General features: G+C 48.0%; 2 protein-coding genes across 4 annotated transcripts in view; both read left to right on the forward strand.

Moving 5' to 3' along the window:
- rpl17 (ribosomal protein L17) overlaps positions 1-21,287 on the forward strand; it is a 172,607-nt gene that overhangs the window by 22,400 nt on the left and 128,920 nt on the right. The gene's annotated exons all lie outside the window — the stretch shown is intronic.
- smpd4 (sphingomyelin phosphodiesterase 4) lies at positions 1,527-20,413 on the forward strand. 3 transcript variants are annotated; one of them, XM_063011672.1, is made up of 20 exons: positions 1,527-1,599; positions 2,297-2,374; positions 2,759-2,845; positions 3,808-3,944; positions 4,859-4,934; positions 5,030-5,126; positions 5,225-5,277; positions 5,372-5,523; positions 6,655-6,787; positions 7,697-7,768; positions 10,650-10,739; positions 11,801-11,949; positions 12,040-12,130; positions 14,807-14,898; positions 14,974-15,137; positions 16,013-16,218; positions 16,790-17,017; positions 17,988-18,116; positions 18,963-19,091; positions 19,175-20,413. In XM_063011672.1, the coding sequence occupies exons 2-20, from the start codon at positions 2,333-2,335 to the stop codon at positions 19,478-19,480; spliced, it is 2,433 nt and encodes an 810-aa protein (XP_062867742.1). In that variant the 5' UTR covers positions 1,527-1,599; positions 2,297-2,332; the 3' UTR covers positions 19,481-20,413. The 3 variants fall into 3 exon arrangements, with proteins under 3 accessions (XP_062867742.1, XP_062867744.1, XP_062867743.1); XM_063011673.1 differs by lacking the exon at positions 1,527-1,599 and adding an exon at positions 1,609-1,734; XM_063011674.1 differs by lacking the exon at positions 10,650-10,739.

Genomic DNA, 21,287 nt, shown 5'->3' on the forward strand with positions numbered 1-21,287 from the left:
TTTTTTTACTTTAAGTCTGTCAGTGCACTGTACAACTTCATTGCACACTTCTTCTGATACTGTAGTGTCTTTCGTCGCTGCTGTATTTTCTATAGTATTATTTATTGTATTGTGTATAGTATTGCTTATTCTATGTTTATATATAGTGTTTCATTTTCTATTATTTAATCAGATGTATATATGTTGACCCCCGCACCAAGAGAAATCTCTTGTACGTCTGGTACTTGGCGAATAATAAAGATTCTGATTCTGATTGTTAAGTCAAAGCTGAAAGTAATGAGTGGATGTTCTGTGACATTGGTGCCAACCCATTCACCACTTCAACACAACGTCATGTGATATTGATTATTCAAGGATCATTCTAGAATGACAGTGTTTCTGTTTCATGTGTAATTAAGACAAATGGGTTAAACATATCTGACAGACATGACGTTGTGTTGAAGTGGTGAATGGGTTGGCATCAGCGTCGCTCATTCACTAATTACTTTCAGCTTTGACTTAACAAAGCATAATTTCTACTGTTTACGATCTTGTAAAGCAAAGTTGCGGTTCTATGAACTGTAAAATGGTGCCAACGTAACCACAAAATGTTTTGTAAGTGTCCAGTGCTGATGTTCACAGTATGTGCAACGAGTGAATGTGTAGTGCAAGTACAAATAATTGCACTTAAACAACGTGCCACGTGTAATGTTTTGTGCAGGATGTGCAGATGTTTTCATCAATATGATGTAAACTCATCTCCTGCATATTAACAGGTATAACTGTACTGTAAATGTATTATTCATAGTGGCACAGCCTTTCCCCATTTCTTTACTTTTTTGCTTCAGTTTTTATTGGAAATGGACACTAGAACATTGGAAAAGACATGGATAGTTCTGGATTTAGATGTGTACTGTATTGCACAGTAGGATAACAGAGGCGATCGTCAGAACATAATTTGTTGATGTTGGTATCGACCCCAAGAGATCCAGAACTACAGTTTAATATGAAGTAAAATTAATGTTTTGATGTGACCAACCGGACTGTGTTAGATTTACGATGTTGTACATAAATAGATGTTATGTGATGTTGGTGCCAACCAGTTGTTCAATTTACAACTTTTGACCCTTTTCCATGGCATGAAACCCTATGATATGGAATTTTTTTAATCTGTGTGGTTTTAAATCCATTTTAACATACATTTATGCTTCACTGGACTAACCTAAATATAATAATTGCATCATGAATACTTCAATGATGGTCATGATGGTGCCAAACTGCTCACAACGTAAACACAAGCTTGGGTGGAGATTTTGTGTTTACTATGGGGAAAAAACATTAAGAGTAAAATATAATAAAGCATATTTTGCCTAATGTTCTTTATTTTTAAATGTTTTGAGCTGTTTTGTTTGACACACGGAGCTTTTTATGACAGTAAAAAGTTTAAGAACTGCTGTTATGCTAATCTGACAGACTAGCTGCTACTTGAACGCGATTTGAGACGCCGCCGTTATCGGAAGTGACGTCATGATCCGCCTCTGTCTCAGAGTGTTTCAGAGGTGAACGCGGTTTATTAGAATTAAGTTACCAGATTTAAACATTTCTCCGCTATTGTGTGAGGTAATGCTTATTCGCTTTAAATATAATTTATTTATGTATTAGTGTGTAGGAGCAATCTTGTTTTTAAATTGTTAAGAGTTCCCGTGAGGCGCATTTTAGCTGCTTTGTAGCTAAGCTAGCTAACAGTGGCAGCAGGTAAGTTCACAGTGTTCCGCACAGCTAAACTTCATCATGGAGTTTTAATGTTTAATAGTTTTAAAGTCGGGTCAGTCAAATAATGCTGTCGGGCAATACCACAGCTAAATGTGTGCCGTCGTCTGGGTGCTTCAATACACCACGGAACAGTTTTAATCCAGTTTAAATCTTAATATTGGACTGTACGGAATACTGTGACTGTTGTTAACAGTATTACGTACATGCGACTGATTCTTCACACTTTTCTTACAAATACACTTAACTTGAGGATGCTGCAGCTGGACTAACCTTCTCAATCGCTGGGCTTTATTATAAGCCATTTATTTTAGCCAGTTTTTAATAAAGCAAAACTTTTTTGAACACTATAAAGAGGTTATAATGTTTAGAAGCATTCATACAACATTAGGCACATTTAACTCGTGTACTTAGGAGTGGAGAGACTCACTTTGCAATGTAAACAATCTATACACGTGGGATCACATGTTTTAGGAAGGGGGGCATCATTTGTTTTTATAAAATGACTTAAAATGTCACAGTAAGTTCTTTTGTTTCTGCTGAACAGAGGAACATCACTGCTTGATCTGCAGTCCAGACCACGATGGCTGTGCCTGCTGCCATGCCTCAGCCCAGTTACCTCCTGGTAAGTAAAGATGTCTTGGTATTACAGCCGCGTGTCTCGGTGGGTAGCACTGTCGCCTCACAGCAAGAAGGTTCTGGGTTTGATCCCCAGGTGGAGGGGTCTGGGTCCTTTCTGTGTGGGTTTCCTCTGGGAGCTCCGGTTTCCTACCACAGTCCAAAGACGTGCAGTCAGGTGAACCGGAGAGACAAAATTGTCCATGACTGTGTTTGATATTAAAAACTTCAACTGATGAATCTTGTGTAAGCAGTGACGACCTGTCCTGTCATGAATTTAACCAAAGTGTCAAACATGACGTTAAAATCTTAATAAATAAACAAAACAAAAAAATGCTATTACAGCCGCGTTGTGCAGACGGTTTATTTACTGTGCTTATCTGTCTGACAGGCAAATCTGAAAGCAGACTGGACCAGCAAACCACTTCCTCAGCGATGCCAGGAGCTGGTCAAGGTGATCGATGATTATCCAGCTAAGGTACATTCTTACAGCGGTACCTAGAAACTTAAGGTATTTTTTTCCCCATAAGGATGTTTGGGGAACCTGTTAATGCGTCCATGGTCCCGTGGAGCTGCAGATATTTTAGTCTCATGTAAAATAATGAGGTTGTTTTTGACTCTTATACACTAAAAATAACACAAATATAATATAAACACACTGAAATACAATTACTAACAGTTACACATCAATAAAAATACAATAAAAGCTGCACTTTAGTTTTACTTCTTTATTGTTTCCTGAAGCTTCTTAATGCTGGAGATGCTCGATCTCGGAATACCGTATTCCAGATTTACGTATTGGCGCATTCACATGAGAAGTGACAGAACTTAGCGTGACTTATTGTAGTAAAACAGCGAGTGAGGAATGTGATTAGTGGAGGAACTTATGAGCAGTAATAATGAAGAGAAGTTTAGTGCTCCTGTCTCCTTCTTTTACTACATTAAACCACGTTAAGCTTTATTTTCAACCAGAAGCGTTTTAGACTCTGGGAGAAGCTGATTCTGACTCTCACCGTTTCTCAGAAGCTGGAGCTGTAACACAAGTTTAAAAGTGAAACAGGGAGGAGAATCCAGATAAACACAGATACACGTGGAGCTGTAACCCTGGATCTGCACCTTATTCCACACTGATGCAGATTCGGCTCAGATTCACACGTTAAAATATCACCATAATCGTCTCTTTGCCTCCTCACGAGTGTCCATTTCAGAATGACTTTATTTCACCAAGGGTGTTACGCATACAAGATATTAGTCTTGGTGAAAGTACACATGTATGACATGTAACATATTTAACAGACCAGACAGCACATTTAACCGAGGAAAAATATAATAAAATACAATACAAAATGCGTTGGCATTATTCTAGCCTGGACGTCCGTATTCCTTATCCAGGCTGATCGGTGCAGTGTTTTGAAGCTCTTCTCTCTTGTACCTGAGTAGGAGTTACACCTGGTGTTCCCGTGGCTGGTTGAGAGTATTTTCGGCAGCCTGGATGGGGTGATCGTGGGCTGGAACCTGCGCTTTCTGCACCCCCGCATGAACGAATATAACCTCGTCATGGACTTCCTGCATCCGAGGTTTGTCCTTGGTGTCTGTGCAGTCACTTATTATGATTTTGTTTGCTCGTGTTGCTCTTTTGTTCCCCCGTTCTGCGTCAGTCATTTCCGATTTTTGATTTTGAATCCGCTACCGCATGAACAACCCTGATCGAAGGAGAGCAGGATCACCACACGACCCCCAAGGACCCGTGTCCAGTCTGTGACCGCTTCTTATCACCTGCCAGTTCTTACACAGAGCCGTATTACACACACACACCCTCAGCACCCACCTGTGTTTACATTTTTCATTTACATTTTCAGCATTTATTTTTATCTAAAGCGACTTACAGTGCTGTGGTCAGTAGATTGTCCAAGCAATTGAGAGTTAAGGGCCAAACAGTGGCAACCACTAGGCTACAACTGCCCTGAAGAATACCTTTATTGGTTATATAAATACATCGCCATACATAAAGCCATTGTACAGCGCACCTGGAGCATACAGGGTTAAGGGCCTTGCTCAAGGGCCCAACAGTGTGTAGATGCCAAAGCTGGGATTTGAACTCTCAACCTTTCTGTACCATTGGGTTGCTTTTACCTACAGAAGGAAGAAAAAACATTAGGGGTCAAGTGGGGTGATACAGGTATGGTGAAAAAACAGTAACGTACTGTTATCAAATGTGACAACACGGAGTGTATTTAGACCAATCAGATTGCACGATTGGAACTACAGGTGCGCTCTGCTTTTTTTAGGGTCGCTTTATATCCCACAGCTTAACAGGTACCTGTTTCCTAAAAAGATGAAAAGTGAACTGGCATTACTTCCCAGATTGTCCTTCCTCTTACAATGCCGGTGCTATTATAGGTTTCTGTTTTATTTGGGATCTTTTGGGGGGGGGTAGTGTTACCTGTCGCGTGCTGTAGTCGCTTTAACCGCGTGTGGTGTTTCCCCACAGCGGCCCCATGATGAAGCTGGTGTACAAGCTGCACGCCGAGGACTACAAGTACGACATCCCCATCAGTTACCTGCCCGTACGTCCGAACCTCACCGTGCGCATTTGAGACGCCTCGTTACCATGGCGCTCGCTTAACCTTACGATATGTGTACATGTATGCGGTCTCTCTAGGGTCCCGTGAAGACTTCGATCCAGGTGGGCGTTCTCCCCGATTGCCCCCTGTTCCACAATAAGCTGCAGTTCCCCGTGTCGGGCCTGCTGACGCTCGGTAAGTGTGTTAACGTCGCTCGCGGTACGTGACGTTCGATTTGGGTGTCCGGATCAGCCTGGACCCTGACCAGGAACGATCTTTTTTTTTTCCCCCAGATGCGTTCGAGTACTACATGTTCAACTTCGCTTCCAGTCTAATCGCACCAAAGGTGAATCATTCCTCAGTGTTTAACGCTTCCTTTATATGTTTGTATTTTTTATTTAATTTATTAATTGATGCCGTATTTTAATGCTCGTTTGCAGAACTACGCTCTGGGCCAGCTGGCGTGCTCTTCCGACAGCGCGTACTTCGTCCTCGTCGATGCCTACCTCAAACACTTCCTACCCACCGAGGGGAACGTGCCCCCGTCTCCGTTCTCCGATCCCAGGGGGTCTGTGGCGTCTCCTGCTCCACGGTATTTTAACTTTCTGATCGATAGATCAAAAGAAAGATCAAAAGAAAATCTGACCGTGAGCTTTCTGGACCTGATTTTCTGAGGAGGCTTTGATGTGTGTCTGTGTATGGGAATTTGTGCCCATTCAGTCAAGAGCTTGATTATGCTGGGCCTTCCCTAAACTTAAACAGCCATAACATTAAAACCGCCTCCTTGTTTCTACACTCACTGTCCAGTTTATCAGCTCCACTTACCATATAGAAGCACTTTGTAGTTCTACAATTACTGACTGTAGTCCATCTGTTTCTCTACATGCTTTGTTAGCTCCTTTCACCCTGTTCTTCAATGGTCAGGACCCCCACAGGACCACCACAGAGCAGGTATTATTTAGGTGGTGGATGATTCTCGGCACTGCAGTGACACTGACGTGGTGGTGGTGTGTTAGTGTGTGTTGTGCTGGTATGAGTGGATCAGACACAGCAGCGCTGCTGGAGTTTTTAAACACCTCACCGTCACTGCTGGACTGAGAATCGTCCACCGACCAAAAACATCCAGCCGACAGCGCCCCGTGGGCAGCGTCCTGTGACCACTGATGAAGGTCTAGAAGATGACCGACTCAAACAGCAGCAATAGATGAGCGATCGTCTCTGACTTTACATCTACAAGGTGGACCGACTAGGTAGGAGCGTCTAATAGAGTGGACGGTGAGTGGACACGGTGTTTAAAAACTCCAGCACAACACACACTAACACACCAGCACCATGTCAGTGTCACTGCAGTGCTGAGAATCATCCACCACCTAAATAATACCTGCTCTGTGGGGGTCCTGACCATTGAAGAACAGATGGACTACAGTCAGTAATTGTAGAACTACAAAGTGCTTCTATATGGTAAGTGGAGCTGATAACATGGACAGTGAGTGTAGAAACAAGGAGGTTATGGCTGATCGGTGTATTTTCTAAATTAGAAGGGGCGTCCCAATACTTTTGTTCATTGGCTGGTCATAACAATCTGGTCCTGATCGAAGTTTGAAGACTTGCTCATGCTGGTCTGAATGGATAGAAATTCCCACAGAAACACTGTGAAATCCTCCTCAGTAGACTAAAATGGACCAACCTGGTGTTGTGCTTTGCTTGTGTTTGTGTGTCTCAGGTCTCCCAGCATGCCGTACGTGGGCTACGGCGTCCACAGCAGCAGTCTGCTGAAGCGTCACATCTCCCATCAACCCTCGGCGAACGCCGACCCCGCCGCCCAGGAGTTCTGGAGATCCGAAACCCTTCTGCAGGTTAAGATCTCTCGCACCACCCACACGTCAAGTCGTATCTCTACCTACCTGATCTGCTCCTCAGTAGAGAGGATTCTAATAACACACGGAGCTCATAATCAGATTATTTAGACGCTCTGCTTAGAGACGCCCAGCGACACGCCGCCGCTTGTATCCGCGACCCCGTTCTTTCGGTCATTACCCAAGGCTCGTGACCATAGGTGAGGATAGGTACGTAGAGAGCTTTGCTTTACATCGATGAGGATTTGTTTACATTATAAATCGAGAGGAACTCTGTTGGTTGCTCCGCATCTGATTCATCCGCCACGTTCGTAGTTCTTTGTGAGAAAAGTCGCGCCGCGCTGAATGCTGGGATTGATCTTCAGCGCTGAGGGGGCTCCGGAAGCATTCTAAGGGGTATAAGAATTTAGACACGCCCTCTTCTCGGGGGGGGGGGGGGGGTGTAGGATGACGTAGGGGTTAAATGCGCTAGGTTTTCAGACAGACTCTGCCAATCGGGTCTGCCGGACGCCCGGGCCAGGTCAGCAGCACAGCCGAGATTCGAACTGTGTGGACAAAAGTATAAGGACGCCCCTTTTAATGATCTAATTCATGCGTATCGGTGACGACAGTTGCTTACGGGTGTAATAAATCAATCATATAAAGGAAATGATGTGCAGAAACAGGTTAGGGAAGGCCTTGTGCATGATGAAAAAAGACCTCAGCCCTACTCAACAGCTCTGAAATGAAGTGGAACTCCAGCATCGGTGCTCAGCCATACAAATTCTGTCATCTTTCGACTGAACGGGCACAAATTCCCACTCCTAGCTGAAAAGATCACATAGAGGTTGAAACGGGACGTACGACAAGCCTCTCGTCGGGTGTCCAAAAACGTTTGGCTAATGAAGCTGTGTGTGTGTGTGTCTGCAGGTGTTTGTGGAGATGTGGCTCCATCACTATTCTCTGGAGGTCTACCAGAAGCTGCAGTCTCCTCAGGTGAAGGTAAGAGAGCAGCAGACCCCCCCCCCCCGCTCCTCCTCCGCCGCACGGCTGACCACCCTGCGGCCGCGCCTCCGCCGCGCGCTCCATACAGCAAGGGGGGTCGCTGCACGAGTCCCTCGCCACCTCATACGCACGCGCGCTCTCCGGGCCGTGGTCCCGCGCTCACCGCGCTCGGCCCGTCCTCGCTAACCCGGGTTCGGTTCGGCTTCGGCTTCGGCTCTCCGTCCGCTTCCTTTTCTCGGGGTCCTTCTGGTGAGCCGGTTCGGCATGCGGTTCTGGTAGAGAGAGCATGGTGACGTCTCCTCGGCTCCTGGCGTGCGCTTTTGCGGTTCGTGCTGTGCCGTTTTTGCCGCCAGGTACTCTTTAGGCTGCTAATTAGCTTGGCGTTTATGAGAATTAGCCTGCCTCCAGTCAGCCCGGTCGGTGCATTCTGCACTTTCATTTGCATTTTGTTTATATCACCGGTTTGCTCTATGATGTGCCAGAAATGCCCCCCCTTTGTCCCAAATTTAGTCCGTCGGTCAGATTCGGACGCGGCACGATTACATATGGGGTCAGATGGGACGTAAACCGTGAATCTCAGTTGGGAACTGCGCCACTGACCAGGTTGGGCGTCCACACAGACACAGTTGGCCGTGTTTGATGGATGGGTGGACGGTTGGATGACGTATATCCTGCTGGTGCTGTTATATGCGATCTTTAGGACTGGGGGGGGGGGTCACACGGAGCTTAGCGTGTCTCTCCAGACGCGATACGTCTCTGTGTGTGAGCCAACACGGCTTCGGATCGGACACGTGCTGTGATCCGGCCCTTATCGATCGCGTCGGGGGTCGTGCAAGCACCAGCGGATTCACAATCGGGAAGCGGAAACGACTAAATATGGAGATAAAGGGGGAAAATACAGAATAAATAAGTAGTTAAATAAATTTGAATCTAGATGCAGCGTCTCCTTTTCACTTCTCTTAACGCGAAGCAAATTTCATTCCGATTAAAATATGAAATAAAGACGGCGGTCATGTTCGGCGAATTTATGAGCTTTAACGAAACCATACGTGGTTTTCTTTGTGCTGGCGACCTGACCGGACCCCCCACACAGGCACAGTTCGCTGCGTCTAAGAGCGAGAGGTCGAACGAGCTCCTCATCGCCGCTGCAGTTACGACCTCTGCTGGTTGGTCGAGGCAGCTGCACCCGAGAGAAGGTCTACACTAGAGCCCGACTCTCCTCGCACGATACCGCGGGGGGGGGGCGGTAGGGTCTGCAGTGGCAGTAGGAGTTCCAATTCGGGACTGGAATGAAAACGAATCATTTTCTGTTATTATAAGAGTGCTGAATGAGGCGGGGCAGTCTTAATTCATTTGCTTGCAGCCTCAGAGACTCGTGTTCGAGCCTCAGCAGTGCCACCTGCTGGTCTGGAAGCCTTCATATGAAGATTTGCCCTTTGTGCTACCACATACTGCCATTCCCGCGGCTGGCTGAGGTGCCCGCAGTGCGGAGCACGTGCCAGTGTGCGGGTGGTGCAGGTGGCGGAGTTTTTTGCCCACTACTCCAGAGACACGGGTTTGAGCCTCAGCGGTGCCACCTGCTGGTCTGGCAGCGTACAGATAAAGATTTGCCCTTTCTGTTGCCACATACTGCCATTCCGTGACTGGCTAAGGCGCAGAGTTTTTTGCCCACTGCCCCAGAGACACGGGTTTGAGCCTCAACAGTGCCAGCCACATACTGCCATTCCCATGATTGGCTAAGGCATGAGTGGTGCCAGTGGCGCAGTTTTTTGCTTACTACCCCAGAGACACGGGTTTGAGCCTCAACAGTGCCACCTGCTGGTCTGGCAGCGTACAGATGAAGATTTGCCCTTTGTGCTACCACATACTGCCAGACCTGTAACTGGCTAAGAAGCGGGTGGCGCGCGTACGCGGCCCACTACCTCAGAGACACGGGTTTGAGCCTCAACAGTGCCACCTGCTGGTCCGGCAGACTACAGATGAAGATTTGCCCTTCATGCTACCACAAAATGCCAAACCTGTGACTGGCTAAGGCGCAGGTGGCAGAGTGTTTTGCCCACTGCCCCAGAGACACAGGTTTGAGTCTCAACAGTGCCACCTGCTGGTCTGCCAGCTTACATATGAAGATTTGCCCTTTCTTTTATCACACACTGCCTTTCCGGTGCAAGTGGCAGAGTGTTTTGCCCACTACCCCAGAGACATAGGTTTGAGCCTTATCAGTGCCACCTGCTGGTCCGGCAGCCTAACCGGACCCCCACACAGGCACGATTTGCTGTGTCTAAGAGCAGGATGTCGAATAAGTTTCTCATCGCTGCTGCAGTTGCGACCTCTGCTGGCCAGTTGAGGCATTTGCATCTAAGACAACGTCCATTCTAGAGCCCGACTCTTAATACTGCCCCTTGGCTGAGACGCAGGTGGTGCAAGTGGCGATGCTTTTTTTTTTGGCCACTACCCCAGAGACACGGGTTTGAGCCTCTGCAGTGCCACCTGCTGGTCCGGCAGCGCACAGACACAAACGACTGCTTTCCAGAGTGCAAAAGGAAATTGTAAATGTACAGATTGGCACAGTGATTGTGTTTGGGGGTGGTATACGAACATGAGCGTACCCGCAGGCGTGTGAAAAGGACAACACTGCATCATGCCAGTTTGCATTGCATTTGTGTGTGTGGTCATTATTGTTTTTTTGTCATGTTCTCTCTTTTTTTCTCCACGTTTCTCCAAGTTCATTCATATTTTTTGTTTTCTTGGACTCTTCTTACACTCTGTTCTCCTTTTTTTTTTTTTTCCTTTTCTATCGTCACGTTCACCTCCTCCTGGTTTCCCTCTCTCTCTTCTCTGTTGTGTGTTCCTCCTCCTCACTTTGTGATGGGTCCTTCAGCTGGCGTTGCTGCAGTACCGCCTCAATATGTCCAGCATGCTGTACCAGCCCCCCGCCCCACCAGGCTCTGGGACCCTCCACACATACCAAGTACTTTTACCTTTTCATTCGGGCTTCCTGGAGGTAAACGAACGGAACAAATAGGACGGGTAGATAGGTCAGGGATGCGGATCGAGAGCAGGTCGTAGTGCCGAGTCCGTCAGCTTTAGGAAGGGCCGGTTGGCTCGGGGTTCAGATGCCTGGACTCACGACGGTGATAAAATGGTTTAATGCTGAACGTTTTATGTATTTAAAACAGCGACACGGATCAGAATTAGCCTACCGTCCGTTTTTTAAATGAATAAATGTGCTAACATAACGTGCTGTCTCCGTTTACACCTGGCTGTTTCAACAAACTAAACATTCCAGTCTTTATCTACCAGTTTAGTCATATCCAGCTCCCAATTCGATCTCACAACACGCCCTTTCTGTCACGCGTCCAGCCTGCAACCGCTTCTTATCGCCTGTCAGTGTTGCGTTCCCACAGAGAGCCGTATCGCGCACGGAGAGCTACGCTAAGCTCTTGCTCTCGCCCTTCTTCAAACACGGCCAACTGTGTTTGTGTGGACGCTCGGCCGGGTCGGTAGTAGTGGTGTAAAGAGCACAAATCCTGGACCCCTGAGCGATATGATATTTTTCTAATATGGTACAGTTTGTATGCCAGATGCCCCTCACAGGTTCTGTCTCAGATATAGCCAGTCATGCTTGGCTAGACGCCCGCCTGGCTGATAGCACCGAGATTCGAACCCCAGGTCTCAGCAGTAGTGGACTGGTGTGGTATGAGAAATGTATTATGGTCCGAGTAGACTTGGCACCACATGACACGGACTGTCGGCTCTGTGTGAGGAAGGGTGCGGCCGGATGGTCCTTATCAAAGTGCTGTATGGTCCGGGCGGCTACCCAAACCGTAGAGGAATACGTGTTGAGTAAAGCGTGTTCCACGGTCGGTGTCCCATCTCCATGTCTGTCATACTGGTCCAGTCCAGATATTTCGGCTGCTTGAAAAGACCGGGTGTGAACGGAATGTGAGAAACGGTGATGCGAGAAATGCCTCGGGCCACGCCCGCTAACAATACATCTGTGATTGTGTGTTGCGGTCTGGAACGCGTCAGGAGCCCTTCAGTCCCACGGAGGAGCACGTCCTGGTGGTGCGTCTGCTGGTCAAACACCTCCACGCCTTTTCCAACAGCCTGAAGCAGGAGCAGACGCCCTCCTCGCCCTCCACGCACTCCCACGCCAGCCCGCTGGAGGAGTTCAAGAGGTGAGTGTGCAGAACTGGTACGGCACCGGTACCTGTAGAGCTCCGTCTGTGTTTACGTTTCATACTTTCTGTTCTGTTCTGCTCCTGCAGGGTGGTGGTGCAGAGATTCGTTCAGCAGAAGCTGTACGTCTTCCTGCAGCACTGCTTCGGTCACTGGCCTCTCGACGCCTCCTTCAGAGCGGTACGTGTCCATTAAGTAATCCATCCGGTACCGAGGTAAACACAGGGCCGGTATCGCCGATACTTTTTACTCATAAAAGCAGCTTATTTAGGTTCAAGTAGAGCAGAATAGTGTGTTAGGGGTGGTGAGGTGAATAGATCATCAATATGCTATAATCACTAAATGATAGTCATATCCAGTTCCCAATTTCATCTGATTGAGGAGAGCCGGATCACAACACGCCCTTTCTGACTCTCGTCCAGCCTGCAACCGCTTCTTATCGCCCGTCAGTGTTGCGTTCCCACAGAGAGCCGTATCGCGCACGGAGAGCTACGCTAAGCTCTCGCTGAGGCATCCGGAACCGTCTGACCTTCCCTCCTTCAAACTCGGCCGACTGTGTTTGCGTGGACGCTCGGCCGGGTCGGTAGTAGTGGGTTTAAAGAGCACAAATCCAGGACCCCTGAGCAATATGATTTTTTTTATTTTTTTGTGATTTTTGCCTCCTGTAGTTTATTAGTTAAATCATGTTAAAACCCAGGACAAACCCAGCAAAGTCTTTAGGCAAATATAAAGTTTATTTATTATTATAATGAACTAAGTCTGAGGTTTTGGTTCTGAAACAATTATATAGTAACAAAACACAATTTCCCACATTTATTGCACTTTTCTGGCTTTTTGTAAAATAAATTGCTCAAAATTATTAAAGATCTTGTATTTTTTTTTAAGTGAAGAGTTAAAAGGTTTTTGTCCAGAAACAATAATAATAATAATGTAAAACCAATCATTTGCCGAGGAAGTCCTCAGATGGTCTCGGCACATCTTACAATTCTGCAATTCTGTCCACTTGCAAAAATACGCTATATGGTCAGAAGTATTTGGACACCTGACCACGAGCTTGTCGGACGTCCCATTTTTAGGTCATCTTTTCAGCCAGAACAACAGCCGCTCTTCTAAGAAGGCTGAGTATATTGGAATGTGTATAAGACTTCGTGCCAGCTGGGTGAAGACGCTGATGTTCCGGTTCATTCCAGAACTGTTGCGTGGGGCTATGTCGTGCAGGAACAGAAAAGGGCCTTCCCTAAAGCATTTAATTTCGTTTGTCATTGAATTAGTTGTGGCTGAAACGCATGAATCCAGTTACTAGAAGGGGCGTCCGGATACTTTTGTCCGTATACTGTACGTATAGAGTGATGGTGTACAAACCCTCGGAGTAAACACAGTCACACCGACAACAAGGACGATCTGAACGTCTAGAGAAGGGTCGCAGAGAAAAATAATAATAATCAAATAAACTTGTACACAAGGGCCGCTTTGTGGAGGCTTTATGTTAAATATTGTAAACCACAGTGGGACCAGATTGTACAGAGAGAGTAAGATGCAGTGTTTGTGTTGCCTTGGTCCGATAGTGGTCTAGATCAGTGTTTCTCAACCTTTTTTCAGTCACGGCACCCTTTAAAAGTACGCAAAATCTCAAGTCACCCCAGTCTAAAATGTATTAAAAAACGTACACTCTGCATCCCTCGGACCGCTGACACACACGCACACACACCATAAGGTGTCATTTAGGGAGGGGGGGGGGGTAAACGTGACTTACTTTTAATGGGAAACCTGAGCCTGGGATGATGCACACGATCGCCCTATTCTGGCAGGGATGGATGAGAGGCAGACGCGGAGCTCCTGGTCCAGAGCCCTCGGTCGCTCCCTGTACTTGTTCTCGATGTAAGTTAGGCTCGAAACGCTCCGTTCGCACCATGAACGAATCAGATTTAACATAATCAAACGAGTTTATAGTTTATTTCTCAATTGTTTGTCATTATACTAAGAGCACTGCTTCTTTTCTGCATGTTCTCTCTGTAGCTCGGTTACGGCTCTCTCAACTCAAAAGAAGCCTTACTGGCATGACAAATAAGGACGTTCGTATTGCCAAAGCAAGTTACAGAGAAATAATAAAAATAACAATAAGAAAGAACAAAAATATACAAAAGTTACATGTGCAAAAAAAATATAAAATAGAATAAAATATTAATAAAAACAGTGCAAAAAAATAACAATAAAAATGATAATATTTACAATAATGAGGTAGTGTGTGTGTGTGTCTGTCTCTCTCTCTCTCTCTCTCTCTCTCTCTCTCTCTCTCTCACACAGTGTGTGTGTGTGTGTCTGTCTCTCTCTCTCTCTCTCACAGTGTGTGTCTGTCTGTCTCTCTCTCTCTCTCTCTCTCTCTCTCTCTCTCTCTCTCTCTCAGTGTGTGTGTGTGTGTGTGTGTGTCTCGCTCACTCTCCATTTTCGGGTTTGAATTTCGATAATAAACAGCTCTTATTATGACTGATTGATTCCCTCTACTGATGTGAAGCTGAATGGGTGGATTACAGCCGATAAGAACTGCGCAGAAATATAAAAAATATATATTATAACGGCTCCCAGAGGCGCGACTCGGTTCCTTTTGTTCATTTTAAAGAGCCGTTCAATAGAATCGGATCGTTCGCGAACGACCCATCGTTGTCAGAATATTTTTGACGGCACCCCTGACGAAGCCAGACGGCACCCCGGTTGAGAAAGGCTGGTCTAGATAGTGCCGAGGGTTAAAAATACTACGCCGATACGACCGGTGTTATGTATATCCATAAATATGCACATGCCTGTTCCTCACCCTCTCTGGAAATGCTTAGATGATGTGCATTATCACTCTTGTTTTAGGTTTTGGAGACGTGGTTGAGCTATATCCAGCCCTGGAGGTACACGGGCGATCAGAAGCCAGACGCCCAGAACCGATCCGTACCTGAGAAATGGTGATTATTTTTGGTGATTATTTTTTTATTATCAGGGCTCCGTATCGCACGTCTGACCGGGTCTGTGTTCCACAGGGCGTCATTCGTCCACGAGAATCTTCTCATGTACACCAAGCTCTTCCAGGGTTTCCTCAACCGAGCCCTGCGGACCGATCTGGTCAACGCCAAAAACGCGCTCATGGTCTTCAGGGTGGCCAAAGTGTTCGCTCAGCCCAACCTGTCGGAGATGATCCAGAAAGGTGAGCAGAGGATCACGCCGTTACACGGGCTGCCATAGACCGCTTCTCTTCACCTGCTAGAGTAGAGGCGGGGTCTCCCTTTAAAGAACCATGCACTGCCGTCAGTGGTTAAGGTACCGGACTAGTAAACGGAAGGTTGCCGGTTCAAGCCCCGCCGTCACCAAGTTGTTGGTTCCCTGAGCGAGGCCCTTAACCCTCAGTTGCTCGTCGTGTTCAGCTCGTTGTGTAAGTCGCTTTGGATAAAAGCGTCTGCTAAATGCTGTGAATGTAAATATCAGCCGGCTCATCGACCCATCGATTCCTGCTCATCTTTGCGGACGCTAGCCAACCCTGTGTCCGTCTAGGCGCCTGTCCGGTCGATAGCGCAGCTCAGATTCGAACTCTGGTCTGAGCGGTTGTGGCTGGTGCTTTAGTTAGTTTCGCTGCTACCGGTCTCGTGGGCACGATCGGCAGTGCGGACGGTGCAGGAGACAAAATTGGCCATCGAGTCTGCTGGGTGGGGAAAAAAGACCGGGATAAGTGGGCGGGGTCTTCAAACGCTGTGCAGGGACCAAGGGGATGAGCCTCATGTGCAAATCCACCGAAGTACAGGCGTAAAAGAAGGGTTCGAGGGACTGCACATGCGTCGGAGGGGGCGTGGAGCAGACGAATATCCCCTCCCAAATACAGTCGGGGTCTCCAGCAGCGCTGAAATTGGGAGACCAATGGAGAAAATGCATAAATAAGGGAGCCCAACGTACATTATATGGACAAATATTGGGACACTGCTGTTATTGAATAAATTAATCATAAATATGAAACTTTGTGACCTGGCTTCCATTTCTGCCTCATATTTATGCTGTCCATGACAAAAATAATTCCCGCTCCTCCTGCAGGAGAGCAGCTGTTCCTGGAGCCCGAGCACGTCCTCCACCACCGGCAGGCACGCGCGTTCCTCTCTCCCGCGCACGGGGGCAGCTTCCTGTCCTCCCGCCAGCCCTCGGGGACGGACGCCGTCTTCAAGGTCAAGAGCCACGTGTACGGCCTGGAGGGGCAGGAGTGCCAGTACAAGCAGATGTTCGGTACGGAGCAGCGCGGCGTGGTGAGCAAACCCACCGGATACGTGCATGAGCCAAAACATCAGGACCACCCCGAGTGCATGTACAGATGTATTTCTAGATATCAAATACTGGGTGTGTGCAAGGACCAGATTGGGAGATATTGAGCATCGTCTGGCCACCGACAGTGCGACCGAAGACGGGTTGTTGGGCGGCCAATACTCATCAATGCACAAGACATTTGGTATGGAGCAACAGAAGACGTACTGTGGATCTACTGCAGATCACTTGCATGGATCCTAACTGGACGTCAAAGCAATGAAGAAAGCCGATTGGTCCAACAGACGGAAGAGTTGGCACCAGGATGCACTGTTGAAGGACCTGTGGGTAACATCCTGGTCCCAGATACCACAGGAACCCTTTAGATGTCTTGTGCAGTCCATGTCCAGGTCTCGGTGTGTTAAAGCTGTTTCGACAGCATGTTCTGACGGCGGGTGGTCCTAATGTTTTTGGCTCATAATATTAAACGTAATATTCCCTGCCACGTAACTAGTCCCTGCCAGCCAATCAGAAACGTGGTAATTTGGTGGTTTTTTTTATTTTTATTTTTATTAGGTGCTGAGGCTGGTGCAGATCATAGCCCAGGCCCGGCAGACGGCGAAGCGGATCTCGGATCAGTCCGCCGACGTGGCCGCCAACACCTCCTTCCTGTCGTGGTTCAGCACCAGCTCCTCGGATCCCAACGCCTTCGGGGGAGGAGAGACGGACGAGACGGGCGAGTGTGTGAGGAAGACCCACGAGTTCCTGGACAAGGCTCTGGACTACCTGTGTGAGATATTTCGGGTGAGTCCGAACTCTTATGGATCGACTGCATGTTGCGTTGGGACGTCCTGATCCCATGCCCAACCCCCACTCCCATTCTCGACGGCTTCTTTTCACCTGCCAGCGGTGAATTCCCACAGAGCTTTCATGCTTTACCCTTCGCAAATCTTCCAAAACTCAACCGGTGTTGGCCTGTGAATCGGATCAGGGAACGTGTCAGATCTTATAATAATAGCGCCTTATGTGCGGTCAAAGAGACCTGGACATGGACTCCACAAGACATCTAAAAGGGTTCCTGTGGTATCTGGTACCAGGACGTTACCTGCAGCTCCTTCAGTATGATGCCGGGTGAATTTTTGGACCATTTGACCCTTTGTTTTAGTTGTTCTGATACCCATGTGCACATTGTAGGTGCATGCGGGTGCTTCGACTGGGCTTTGATGGTCTGTGGTAGATCTTCTGATGGTCCGTACCAGACGCCACGGCCTTCATGTCGTCTGGCATCGCGGTTGGTGGGTCGTCCCTCCCCAGACCACTCTCTGTGGGTCATCTCTCGCTGATTGGGAGACACTTCAACCCAGTCGTCCGGCCATAACCATATCTGGTCCTCGTCAAAGTCCATCAGGTCTTTCTGCTGATCAGATCTGCTGCATCCAACACATGAACTACAGGAGTGTCTATCAGCCCAAGATGTAATCGACCCCTCACCTACAGAATAGGTGCTGCCATGCATGGCAAGTTTTGTGATTTTTGACAATGAAACCTCAAGTTTAACATTTAAGAACAAGACCTGGCAAGAACTCTAAACTGAAATATGAGAATTACTGACCTTTCCGTCTATGAATATAAGCACCGTGTTGGCACGACATAAAACATCTAGATAAATAAATAAATTAATACATTTATAATATGCCCACCCGTGTGCATTCATCTTAGCGTTTGAGAAGAAAAACCACCTCGGTTATCGTCCTGGTTGTGTTTATTTCCGCAGCTGAATTCGGGGCAGGTCTCTCAGCTGACGGCAAATCTGACCTCGACAGAAGACGACGGCGAGTCCAAGCTGCCCGACTGCATACTGACCGAAAACGGCCTGGAGCTCACCGACCTGGGACGGATGCAGGTGAGGATTTCAGACGGTCCGAAGTCCTCGAAGGTTTCGGGTGGCCGATGGGTCCGGTTTTAACGTTTTAGAGAAACCTCTGGAGCCACATGTGCTGCATGCACTGCCGCTTTTCTGAGAAGGATTCTCACAGGACTTTGTAGTATTGTCTGTCTGTGTACGGTTCATTCCGGAGCTGTTGAGTGGGGCTGAGGTCAGCGATGTGTGCATAGAAGCTCGCTCATGCCGGAACAGGAAAGCACCTTCCCTAAACCGTTGCAGCAAAGTTGGAAGCATGTCATTTCCTTTATAGCAACAGTTGTGATTAATACACGTCATTAGAAGGGGCGTCCACATACTTTTGTTACAGTGTACAGTGTTACACCGAGCGTGTGATTTTTAGTATATGAGCTTGTATACGGGCGCTCGGGTGGTACAGACGTGCTAGCGTATCACGTGGTGGGGGGGGGGGGGGGTCACATAGAGCTTAGCGTGTCTCTTCGTACACCATACGGTTCTCTGTTCTGTGTTGGAACTCGGAACGGACATGTGATAAGCGCCGCTGATTGGACACGTGTCGGAAGGGGCGTGGGGTAATCCGGCTTTCTGGATTCACAATGGGGAACTGGGAATGACTAAACTGGGAGGGGAAAGGAGGGCGGCTGGGGTACATTTAGCGGACGCTTTTATCCAAAGCGACTTACAGTACTGTGACAGCATATTATCTAAGCAATTGAGGGTCAAGGGCCTCGCTCAAGGGCCCAACGGTGGCAACCTGGCAGTGGTGGGGTTTGAACCAGCGACCTTATGTTTACTAGTCCAGCACCTTAACCGCTAGGCTACACCCGCTGACGCTTGTCGTTGCAGATCATCAACGGCCAGCGCAGATTCGAAATCGGCTATCGAGGGGATCCAGAGCTCCAGCCAATCAGAAGCTACGAAATCGCCTTCCTGGTGCGCCTGCTGTTTCGGCTCTCGTCCCTCATCAACGAGAGGGTACGCCTGCGCCCGTCCGCCCGCCCGCCTCACGCTTCGATATTTCTCGCACGCGCTCACTTTGCTTCTTCCCTCTCGCGCAGTGGGGAGACCACATGGAGGCGCTGTGCTCCCGGCGGGACTTCCTGGGCCGGATGGGCAGACGTCACCTGAGCGAGAGACGGCGCGGGGGTCCGGCGGCGCGCCCGGCGAGAGGGGGGTTCCGGAGGCCCCGGGTCAGTCTGAGGGCGCTGGCCAGCTACCGTACGCTGCTGACGCTGGCGCTGCTGTACCTGCTGTTCGCCCTGTTCTCCTTCGGCCTGCTGTCCAGCACCGCCCTCATCCTGACCGCCTGCCTGGTGTACGAGCTGCTGCTCCTGCTGCTGTCTGGTAAACTCAAGGCTCGGTAGCCACGCCCGCTGGAATGAACGCGGCCCCGATACCGAACTGTCTGGAGTCCTACGTGACTGGCGAGGGAGGGATCGAACGTGGGAAGCTTTTACTGTTTTAATTTGGGGGGGGTCGGGCGTGGTCGGGCGTGGTCGGGGTTGCTACCAACCTAGCCGGGCATCCAACAGACACAATTGGTCATATTTAAGGAATAGAATGAAGGTTGGATGAGGCTTCTAATATATCACACCGCCACTGTGATATGCCAATAAAACGCCACCACACTTCCATCCTTCCATTTCCGCATCGTCCCATTTGCCTCACAATTTAGTCGTATCCAGTTCCCCACGTGCATCTCCTCCACTGCTGCAGACCCCCTTGACCCTTTCGCCTCAGGATCAGGATCACGCACCGCTCTCCATCATTCACCGTCTCTGCGCAGCACCGCCACCAGCCAGCAGAGGTCGCAGTCGCAACTGCAGCAGCGATTACGAATCTCTTCGTCCCTCCCGCCCTCAGACACAGCCTGTCTCGTCTGTATTAGGTGCCTGACTGGTTGTTGATCATCCCAATCCAAAACCCTGATCGTGACTGTGGAGTCTTCTCTCGTTTGTCACTATAACAGACTCCACTCTCCTGGGAAGGCTTTTTATGAGATTTTGGAGTGTGACCATGGAGAATTTGGGCGCATTCTGTTAAAATCGCATTTGTAAGGTCGCCCTCATCGATCCGTGGAGGTCAGGACGTTCTGAATCGTTCTTTATGCCTAGTTATTTAACGCTTCGTGTTTTTGCGTACGCTCGGACGCACCTAAAGATTCTCCGCGTGTTTTTTTGCTGAGAGGTTTGAAACCGAGCGCATCAGTTTGGCACTGAATATACGTTCGTAAATGTTCACTGTTTCTCTTTTTCTTGATTCGACTGAACGTGGACGATTAAATTATTTTTATTTGATTTGTATGTTTGTCTTATTTAATGTCAACCGTAAGTCGGCACAGTGAATCATTCTGGTCCACATTGCTTAAAGATGAAAATAATATTATCCAGGCGCTTGGGGAAAGCAGTGCCGAGATCAGCTGTTCTGTGTGACGACTGTGTGTGTGTGTCTGTAGGGGTCGGGACAATAGCTGAACAGGGTTCCTCATCGCTGGTGTAAGTGGAGCCTTTGCTGATTGGGTGCAGGAGGGGTCTAATAAACACCTCTAAATATAAAAGTATTAGTTTGAATGGGTACCAACAGTCAGACTTGACGCTGCTACATCAAGGGCTTCATTTTCTGGTCAATATTTAATTGTTTGTATTAAAAAATGTAGAAAATACAAATTCAACTAAACTGTTGAACCAGGCTTGTCTTTTTCACACCCAGCAGCAGATTCCTACATGTAGCCTGAACATGTAAGTATTTGGAAGGAGCAACCATAACATTAAAACCACCTCCTTGTTTCAGCTCCACTTACCATATAGAAGCACTTTGTAGTTCTACAATTACTGACTGTAGTACATCTGCTTTCACCCTGTTCTTCAATGGTCAGGACCCCCACAGGACCCCCACAGAGCAGGTATTATTTAGGTGGTGGATGATTCTCAGCACTGCAGTGACACTGACATGGTGGTGGTGTGTTAGTGTGTGTTGTGCTGGTATGAGTGGATCAGACACAGCAGCGCTGCTGGAGTTTTTAAACACCTCACGGTCACTGCTGGACTGAGAATAGTCCACTGACCACTGACGAAGGTCTAGAAGATGAGCGACTCAAACAGCAGCGATAGATGAGCGATCGTCTCCGACTTTACATCTACAAGGTGGACCGACTAGGTAGGAGCGTCTAAT

Source organism: Trichomycterus rosablanca, chromosome 16 (assembly GCF_030014385.1).
Source record: "Trichomycterus rosablanca isolate fTriRos1 chromosome 16, fTriRos1.hap1, whole genome shotgun sequence".
In the NCBI taxonomy this organism is placed as follows: domain Eukaryota; kingdom Metazoa; phylum Chordata; class Actinopteri; order Siluriformes; family Trichomycteridae; genus Trichomycterus; species Trichomycterus rosablanca.